Here is a 10,571-nt window from a genome sequence, read left to right on the forward strand (position 1 = left end):
ATACTTAGTGTATTAAAGATGATAATTGCATACTATTCTTTGCTAAATTGCACTTCCTACGTACTTTTTGACATTTATCAAACTTTGCAACTCTTGCGACATCTCCTGTAGCTCCCTCTCTGTCATGAATTCTCCCTGTGCCTTGTCATCATCAGTGAATGCTCTTAGAACCACCTCCCTTGCCACAATCATTTGTACCTTTTTGGGCCCAGCGTTGTGGTCGATGCCCACTGCACGTGCTACAAAGGCCTTGATATTTCGTATCGATGCTCGGCACATTCCCTTGGAAACCATGTGTGTATGTTTGCCATAATGAATAAATAGTATGCTGTGCATTGATTCTTTTGGCATAAAATAATAGACACAAGCAGGACATTCTTTAAGACACATTGGCACATGCTTGCAGAAAAAACACTCAAGGTTCCCGAAGCTCCCAATTGCTAAATTTCCATATTTTGGAGATTTTATCAGCTGCCCATTCCAATGGAGTTTGTTTGGTTGATTCATACGTGTCCTAAAGGAGCAGTGCACATTCATGCACTGGAAGGTTCCCCCGCAGAAGCTCTTCCTAAGAACAAAAGTTTTATTGGCCCTAGTTTGCGTTTGTGGCTTTGTCTAAATGTTGCCCTCGTATTTTTGCTCCATCCCTTCCATACCTTTCCCACCTTCAAGCTCATATGTACTGAACTCTGGGTACACCTTGGGAAGCTCTTTTACCTTGCCTTTGTAATCACAATCATGGATTAAAGTGTGCAAGACATCAGTAGGAGGTAACATGCGGATTATTTGAAAGCAAGAGACCGCAGTATCAAACTGAACATCTTCCTCTTCCAAATGTTGAAAGCACTTTTCCACAGGAGAGACCTCTATCTCCTCTTGCAATGACCCATGTGCTTGGACATTGATTTCTTCTATCTCTTCAGTGTCCAAGTCACTGCAAAGCACAATGCTCTCTAATTCAATGCACAATGCAAAACAAAAAATGTCAAAGTCAAAGTTAATGCCACTTACATTGGAGTACTCTTTCGAGAACCGGGAGGAAATATAGTTGAGGGGCCTTGTTCTGGGGTCTCAAAATAATTCTCTGATTTGGCAATATATACAGAGGACAATGAATGCTCCAGGATAAAATATGCCTCGTCTCCAATCCCTGCATACAAGTGTAAAGGACAAATGGGCTCATACTCTCCTCCAATTTCAAGTAAGGCCTCCACATTTATCCCACCAATAGTTCCAAGATTCGCCCGGATCATGTTGATTGACACAAGACATTTGCCATTCGAGAAGGGGACTCGGATGCATGCACCCATTGTAGAATGGAGGAAAACACGAGCCTCCCTGCATAATGCAATCACAACAACAATTAAGGAATTTACATTGAATATTAGCCAAAAATATTTTAATACTAGATGTTCTTGCTCTAATCAATAGCATATACTAGCCATAATACAATTTTACCAGGCTCATTTTAAGACTATGGGTAGAAGCAAATAAAAATATTTATTGCAAAAACAGTCATAATGAAGGGTATCAAAAAGAGTACATGTATATATGTATATATGTTTGTGTGTGTGTGTGTATGTATACACACACACACGCGCACACACACACACACACATATTTGCTTTGTGTTAGTTCTTGCGCTTTTTCGTAATCTCCTGTTAGATTTCAAAAACTCTACCAGTTGGATGTCGTAGCATAACTGTGCTATAGATTTAAAAAAATCGAAAAAATATTGACCAAACCCTTAAATTTTAGTGTTGAAATTCATTAGTGTTAGGATAAAAAAATTTGTCCAGTGCCTAACTTAGGGTTTTTAGTAGTCGGCTACTTCTTATGAAGCAATTACTTAAGGCTTTTAGTCGTCCTCTGCACAGAAGCATCTTCCCTCGAACACACACGCAGAGAAGCGATCATGAAGCATCATACGTCTCCCCAGCAAAGAAACGCTGATCTCATGCGCAGGGCCCTCTCCCCACTCCAATCTTTCTCCCCAACAAAGAGACACAGAAAGGTATCCTCATCCATGAATTTGTGCTATTTTTCCTGAATGAATTTGTGCGCTCAGCGCACAAAATAATAGGATGTTTTGTTGCCGTGACACTCCACACACAGTAGTATGAGATGTGCGGCGTTACTTCTTGTTATTTTTCTTGAATGAATTTGTGCGCTCAGCGCACAAAATAATAGGATGTTTTGCTGCCGCCACACTCCACACACAGTATGAGATGTGCGGCGTTACTTCTTGCTATTTTTCTTGAATTAATTTATGCGCTCAGCGCACAAAATAATAGGATGTTTTGCTGCCGAGCATTGAAAAAATCATCACGATTTTGAGTTCATTTCAAGCTTCGGGGGCAGAAATTTCTGCCCCCCTTGGATCCCCCCGGCGGCAGAAATTTGGAGAGAGTAGTGTAAGAACATGCTATCTATATGGTGCTGTCTCAAACACATTGCATAGATTGTCTCTCTTACTACTGTCTATATTATGCAGACTTTGAGTATACAAGAAGCTCAAAAAACTCACATTTGATGTCTTCTTGGTTGAGAAACGGCTCACACAGTCGAGAGAGGAGACCAGCAAACATGTGCATCTAAAGAACAATAGCACAAAAAGAAAAACGTTTGTCCTTAAAAAAGTGTTGGATTGCGAAATATCACTTCTAAAGTTTATTAGTACTCAATATTGAATGCCTTTAGATTTGGGCTGCCGAATCTTTATATATTTTCCAATAAATTTGAATGCCTTGAATTGAACACCTGAAAAGGGCTCCGTAAATATTTTCCAATGAATATTTTTTTAAAATATTCAATACGGCTTTGAATGCCTTGGAATTTGGGCCAAAGCACTCCATATGATAATCTCAGAGATATTCTGTTCGTTAATGAGTTGGCCGTTTTGTTGGATAGTGAATGTGCCACCTTTGTTTGATGATTGTGTTGTAGTATTGAATTTAATCTCTTTAGTGAATATGCCACCTTTTCTTTAAGTTTGTGTCGTATTACTGAATTTGCTGTTAAAATAATCAATTAATTATACAGTACGAGTAGAATACTATTTGAAGATTTGTTCTTGTATTTTTGCATGGCTATCTGGTTTTCAAATGAGTTCGAGTCATTTCACTAGAGCATCTTGCTTGAAAGGTTCTTGTTGTGCAAAAATGGATGAGTTACCTCTTGCTAAGCGGAAAAAGAGTGTGCAGGTTGGCCCAGGTGAGAGCTCATCGAGACACACAAGGAGGCAAGCTGATTTTTCCAGCACTTTGGAGCAAGCAGCCTCCTCAAACCCTACTACGGAGCATGCGGTACATATCATAGATGACACTAACCTGGAGGTGGATATGGATAGGCAGCATCTACATAGTGATGAAAGAAATGAGGAGGATGGACAAAATGTAGTGGGGGCAATTGAGGAAAATAAAGGTGATCAAAATGAGGGTGAGAATACTCAAGGTGGTGATAATGAGGATGAAGGTGAGAATACTGAGGATACTGGGAGAGAGATAGAGGGGGAAGAGAACACACATCCACTAGAGGATCAAGAAGAAACAGTTGTCACAACCCAAACTGAAGGAAGCAAGCAGAAAAAAAAATAAGCTTGATATTTTTGGGAAGATTCTTGAGACATCTACTCCACAAGCCTTTTTAGATAGGATAGGAGTCAAATTTAGGTCTCCACCTCCACGTGTTCCTCTCTGTAGGATGATCCAAACGGAGGCAATCCGAAAGGTTTCTCCCTCAACAGATAAGTCTCTTACTCGAAGCTTCAAAAAACTAGGTGGGTACATTGAGAGCATGGGAGCTTTCACAGTATCAATTATGGACTTGGAAGGGGAGGAGACACCATTGACACAAGAGAGGGAGGAATCTTGGGATGAGCATTGGAGGACTGTGAATCAACAGTTTGAGGAAACTCTTGCACTTGACCCTAATTGGGGTCCGTACTTGAGCCGAAAAATGGTGCATATTCTTGATGGTAATAATCGACACAATGCTTGGATGGACTGCATTTCTACAAGTGAGTTCTCATTGGGATGTTATAGTTTCTTATGCTTCTTTGTCCTTCCTAATTTTGTGTTTTATTACAGGGTTTCAAGGGGATTTGTCCATGCATTGTTCTGTTCTCTGTAAATTTTATGTGTTCGAGCGGAGGGATGTGGGTGAGCTTTTGTTTTCATTGTCCAGGTTGAACAAGTAAGTTAATTTGTTATCAGAGTCTCCTTCTATGTCAAGTAAGTTGTTTGTACTCAAGAATATTAACATATTTTTTCTTTGTTTTGTAGGACGCATGATTATGCATTTGTGCCAACCACATTTGGTGATCGTCTATTTCAACTAAGAAGATTGGGAGAGTCTGACCTAACAACTCTCATGGCACATTTGGACAATGAGGACAAGCTGTGGGTTGAGAGAGAGATGCAGAGTGCATCTGCTAGAGGAAGGCCTAGTTGGCTTCATTTGCCAATCCAGATTATGACTTGGCTCTTGTTCAAGGACGAGATGGAGCAAAAAATTGATGAGGCATCAAATGGACCACTTGCCGAGTCTAGGGAGAATGTGACTCGAAAGGTAGAAGTTCTCTACAGAGAAAAAACATCAAAATATGCAAGGATTGCTGATCCCTTCAATGGTGAGGCCTTTTGGTGTGCAGTGCTCTCCCTCCCATGGCACGCGTCAACCAATCATGTGGCCACAGAGGAAAAGCTCAATATGATAGGTTCTGCTTGCATCAGAGACACAGATAAGGCTCACATTGTCAAGCTATTGGACAACTCTCAGGCTGCAGTGCGATCACTTGAGGGTATGCCAAATGATAAGACAAAGGTTAGGGAATGGCTGCACATGTACTCCTACTGGCTGCAGATCACAGAGCTGGGTTTGAGAATCCAAAATGATATTAAAAATGCCGATCGAGTCAGGTTGCCAGGTGAGAGCCGATTCACCTCTTTTGTTGTTCTATGCAGAAGAAAGTACTTCAAAAGGGCTTTCAAAGTGCACGAAGGAGGCATAAAATTTAGCCATGATATTGACCATCAACCAGGCCTACAAAGTGCTGCACGGCGAGTCGTTTATAGGTTTTCCTACAACATAACCCAAATATTCCTTGTTAAAAAACATGCATGCTTCTTTCTGTGTGTTGTTTTATCATTTGGGCTTTGGCTTGCAGATGGTTTCTTTCTGAAATTGAGGAGCACCAATTGGATATTTTACCCCCTCTCGCTAGTGTGTGGCTTTGTGTTGACAATAAATCTTATATGTATGCCGATTTGAAGCTTGGAAGAGTAAGTGATTGAATTTGTCATTTTGAATCCATGATTGAGAAACATGTTCATATTGAGGGTGAGTTGTGTTTACCCATGTTTGTCATTGAACAGGCCATGTCAAGCATAGAGTCTCGTTTCTGCCCGTGGTGGTTGGACCTTGAAAGAAACCATGTGCCTGAGGAGGAGCTTGATCTGTATCGCCAACATAAGTCTATATTGGAGCTTCGTAGCCAGCAAATTGATCATAATGAGGCCACATCCACATCACATGCAACATCGATTGCATCAGCTTCTTTTCGTAAGTCATTGCCAGTGAATTTAGGGAGGGAAATAGTGAATCGTGCATTGGAGGTGAATCGAGCAATGGAAGCAAATAAGGAGCAGAGTCAACAACAGACATCCAATAGTAGTGCAGGTGGGATACAACCAACTGACATCATAACCAAGACATTGCAAGCTCCAGGTATGTGAGCTTCCTACCTCATCTCTATCGTGATCCGATTGTTTTGACTTAAGACTATGTGTGTTAAATGTCAAAAACCTGTCTGTAGGAACCATTTATGCCTTCAATGTTAGTATTGAGGACCTTGCAGCTACTTTTGTGAACATGGAGGATGCATCCTCATTGGGAAAGCAAGTGCTTGATGCCATGAATGTTATTTGCACAGTAGGGAATGTCAAGAGTAGAGGGTCCGATTACTGTGTGGAGTTGATATTTGCAGACTTCCCCTCAAATATCATCATTGGAGGTTGTGTTGCAAACAAGGTTCCATATTGGAATAAGATTGGGGATGGCATGTATGACTCTACTTTTAAAGTTGTTGATTCTTGTCTCTCGGATCGAGGCTTCTTTACATGCCTTTACACTATGGAAGAAGGAGTGACCATTGAGCAGGTTGCACAGAGCGTTGGGTTTGGCATTTATCATAGACAGGTTGTGAGGTGTACTCCACCTATTGGGAAGAAGATGGGGCAAATGATTACTACCCAGATATTGGTGTTGTTCTCTTTGGGGCTGTCATTTGTGCAAATCTTCTTTGTCCCATTTAAGGTGAAAATGCATGAAGAACCAATGTGTCTTTGCTTGTAGGTCACTTGTCTAATATTGGCTGTTTTTGTTCGCTCAACATCTCCTGCTACAAGCTTTGTGATGCATGGGGATCAACTAAGGGATTTGGCACTAGGTGATGATCTTGATGTAGGGCAAGATCTTATCTTTGACATGTATGTATATGCATTCAAATCAAGATAGAATTTAAAATGATTTTCGGTGATCTTTATGGCATATGGTTAATGGTTTGTGTGCGTTTTCAAGAGTGCCATCGGAGGATCTGGTGAAGAGAAAGGGTAGACCATGGCGGGGCGGTTGTCAGAGAGGTCAGCGGCTTAGCAAATACATTGTCTCCGTCTTCAGTCGTCCTGGGGACACGATTTTGGATTTGTTTGCTGGCACTGGAACTCTTGGGCTAGTGGCAGCATTTATGGATCGCAATGTCATAATGTTAGACAAGGATGAGCGGATCTATGATCACCTGTTAGAACCATACTCAGCAAAGGTATGCATGTTGAAAAGATAAATATGTTAGTAGAGAATAATTCTGTATTGATAAAGCTTATTTTCTTTTCTTTGTGTCTCTTGCAGTTATGAGGATCACGTGTCTACATCAAAATGCCATTAGAGATAGTCTTTTTTTTAATTGAGACAATCATTTTTTTGGGACTATGGAAGTAATGTTTTGATGGATGTTATGCTTCTGAATGTTTTTTACAATAGCATGTAGTAGCTGATTGTTGGACAATTTTTATTTGGATTATAAAATTTTTAAATCCTATGGTTATGGTTTCTAAAGAGTATTATATTGTTGTGTCAGTGGTCGGGCTATTAAAATTGGTGTGCATCTTAATGTCTTGATTTATATGCTCTCTGGTCGCTGTGGTTTCCATGTGGTTCCAACAATAGTTTGTTTCTATTAGTAGCTCAATGACCAATTCAATGTCTTTTTAGCGAGCCAAGTAGTATGAGTTTTGTAGTGATTTTTTATATCCGCACCATTCATTTGAAAATGCTTTATTTGCAATAGTCATTTTTTAACTTTTTTAGTTTTCTTTGTTCTGTTCATTATAGAGTTGCACTATGGTTTCACTCTTCTCTTTAACATTACATGCTCGCTTAACATCATACCATGCCCCTACTTGCTCACTTTCACAAGGACTTTATTTCTACTCACTGCTCTGTGCTCACTGCTCTTGGCTCGCTAAATAGACGCACCCGTCCATGGTCAGGACGTTTGAGGCATGAGAGTGTGAGCACTGGGAGTAGTGCTATGGATAAAGGAAAGAAGAAGGTCGAAGGAATTGGAATCACAGGTTATGAGTCATCTAGTTCGGAGAGTTTGGATGAGGAGCTTGGCATACCTGTTTACGCACACCTGGTGCTAGGCAGGATAGATATGTGCCACCACATGCTAGAGTTACAGGTGTTTAGAGTGACCCGCATGCATTGGGGAGATCTCAGAGAGTCAGATATCCAGTTGACAGATTGACATATCAAGATTTTGCTATGTACTATGCATATATGACATCTATGGTGAAGCATGTGGAACCTACATGCTATACAGAAGCTGTTGGAGAGCATGTATGGGAGAAAGCAATGGATGTTGAGATGGACGCATTGGTCCATAATGATACATGGGACTTGGTTGCATTACCAAAGGACAAGAATGTTATTGGATGTAAATGGGTTTACAAAGTGAAGTGCAAATCTGATGGTTCTATTGAGAGACATAAAGCAAGATTGGTAGCAAAGGGTTATGCACAAACCCAAGGTTTGGACTATGATGAAACCTTTAGTCCAGTGGCTAAGATGGGCACAGTGAGAGCAGTCATTGCTATGGCTACAGCTAATGGCTGGGAAATGCATCAGATGGATGTCAAAAATGCATTTCTGAATGGAGACCTACAAGAGGAAGTGTATATGGCACAGCCAGAAGGGTATGTACACCCAAGATATCCCACTCACATATGCAGATTGAAAAAGGCATTGTATGGTCTGAAGCAAGCACCTCGTGCTTGGAGTGATAAGATGAGCAGATATCTTATCTCACTTGGTTTTCAGATTTCTACAGCAGATTCTTCACTCTATGTGAAGAAGACAGAGCATGGGATTGTTTTACTTGTCATCTATGTGGATGACTTGATTATCACACGTGATCATGGTACAGATGTGATGCATGTCAAGAAAGCTTTGAGTGGGCAATTTGACATGAAAGATCTTGGTGAGTTGAGATACTTTCTTGGAATTGAAGTGGTCAAAGATCATGCAAGTACATGGTTAGTATAGCGCCAATATGCATTGGATATGTTGGCAAAATATGGCATGACAGGGTGTAAGCCTATGAGTACACCTTTGGAGCAAAATGTGAAGTTGTGGGCTGATTATGGTGATGAGCTTGATGATCCATCTATGTACAGAAAGATGGTTGGTAGTCTCATATACATGACTATCACACTAGTAAGCTAGTTTATGCAGAGCCCCAGGAAACCACATTTGGATGCAGTGAGACGCATCATGAGATATGTGAAGACCACTGCACATTATGGTCTACTTTATGAGAGTGGTAAAAGCTTGGACATACATGGCTACACAGATACTGATTGGGCAGGTAGCGCATATGACAGGAGGTCTACTAGTGGATATGCTTTTACACTTGGAAGTGTCGTGGTGAGTTGGAGTAGCAAGAAGCAACCTACAGTTGCTTTATCCAGTACAGAGGCTGAATACAGAGGTGCAGCCATTGCTACTTGTGAGGCAGTATGGTTAAAGGGTCTCTTGGTAGATTTATGTGAGCCTATTGATGGCAAAGTTGTCATTCATTCTCGGGGGGTGCACCTCAAAAAATGTAAGTCTACCACGTGCGATCATTAGGTGGGGTTTTTTTAATCCAAAATATTGGGTAAATTTACAGAAATACAATTACAAGAGGGGTATTTTAATTGTACTTTGGAAAAAAACCCGTAAGTCTATAAAGAAAAAGGGGTAGTTTTATCAGCTCAAAATTCACAGATAAGGGGTTTTTTAAATACCCCTTGAACGCACGTCGTAGGAGGGGCTTCCATATAGTGCACCCCCGAGCATTCATTGTGACAACATGAGCAGTATACAGTTGGCAAAGAATCTAGTATTTCATGCGAGGACCAAACACATAGAGGTCCATTATCACTTTGTCAAAGAGAAGGTCCTGGATGGTACAGTTGATCTACAATATGTGAAGACTGATGAGCAGGTGGCAGACATCTTTACAAAGCCACTTAGCAGGGAGAAGTTTGAGTACTTCCGTACTATGTTGGGAGTACATGGGATCTGACTCTTTTATATGGATCTGTTGGTTGATCTTGTTGATCTTCAATGGAGAGTCCATCTGGATTTTCTTATGTGATTATATTTTCAAGTACTATGAGCTAGGAACTATTGAAAAGGCCCCTAAGTAAATAGGTGGTGAGCGTTCTGGTTGCCAATGATGCCATAAGTACACTGATGAAGGAATGATTGTACATTAGAATTCAAGCTTAGAGGATTATGATCAGTGATACTATGGTTTCATTAAAAGATTGTTTTAAAGATAGCTGAATCTGTGAAACAGTGATACTATGGTTTCATTAAAAGATTGTTTTAAAGATAGCTGAATCTGTGAAACAGGCAATTTTATATTGGGTGTGTAAGTGGTGTGACTATCTTCAAGTTTGCTTAAAGTGCCGGCTAGGAGGCCTGGGAACTCTTTTCCTTGGTACTCGGGGCAAAATATAACTAAAATCCTAAATGGATCCTATCACTACAGTGGTTGGGCAGTTGGCTAACCCATGGGATTGGATGATGGGGTTAGGCTGGACTGATGGATCCCTAAAATGAGACTCAATTGTGTTAAGTTACGATAGTTGAAGCAAATCCCGGATAACACTTGTTCTATGGAAAAAAATTAACGGCTGTGCCTCTTGATGAGGAAAAAAGTGTTGGTCTCTATGCAAGTCTCTTCCCTTGATCTGATCATGTGACTTACAGGTTCGGTCGGATCAGTTTGGTTAGTTAAGGCTCTTGACTACGAAAGAATAAATTATCCCGGAGGAATCGCCCGTGCTTTCTGGGCAAGGGAAGTTTTTCTGGGTTTGGTTTTGGAAGAACCGAGGGATTAGTCTCTTGTTCGGATATCCGTGGGCAAGGCCCTGAGTGAGAGGCTCTGCCCTGCGCAAGAAGTGCTACTTCTGCTGCTAACACCCCCGAATTCATTGTGCAGAGGGGGAGGGATCTTTCAA

General features: G+C 40.9%; 1 protein-coding gene across 1 annotated transcript; it reads left to right on the forward strand.

Annotated features, from left to right (window-relative positions):
• Positions 1 to 5,357: 5,357 nt before the first annotated feature.
• On the forward strand, positions 5,358 to 6,943 carry LOC147614170 (uncharacterized). Its single transcript, XM_086780485.1, has 3 exons — positions 5,358 to 5,727; positions 5,987 to 6,206; positions 6,907 to 6,943. The coding sequence occupies exons 1-3, from the start codon at positions 5,358 to 5,360 to the stop codon at positions 6,941 to 6,943; spliced, it is 627 nt and encodes a 208-aa protein (XP_086636611.1).
• The last annotated feature ends 3,628 nt before the right edge of the window (positions 6,944 to 10,571 follow it).

Source organism: Cibotium barometz, chromosome 42 (genome assembly GCF_041138505.1).
Source record: "Cibotium barometz isolate CiBa-2024 chromosome 42, ASM4113850v1, whole genome shotgun sequence".
Taxonomy (NCBI): Eukaryota; Viridiplantae; Streptophyta; class Polypodiopsida; order Cyatheales; family Cibotiaceae; genus Cibotium; species Cibotium barometz.

Excerpts from the sequence above, each read along its gene's own strand:
- LOC147614170 (XM_086780485.1), top strand. The coding sequence starts at position 5,358 with ATGTTTGTCATTGAACAGGCCATGTCAAGCATAGAGTCTCGTTTCTGC. Across the intron at positions 5,728-5,986 it reads CAAGACATTGCAAGCTCCAG|ACTTCCCCTCAAATATCATC; the intron begins GTATGTGAGCTT and ends TGATATTTGCAG. Across the intron at positions 6,207-6,906 it reads TATCATAGACAGGTTGTGAG|TTATGAGGATCACGTGTCTA; the intron begins GTGTACTCCACC and ends TGTCTCTTGCAG.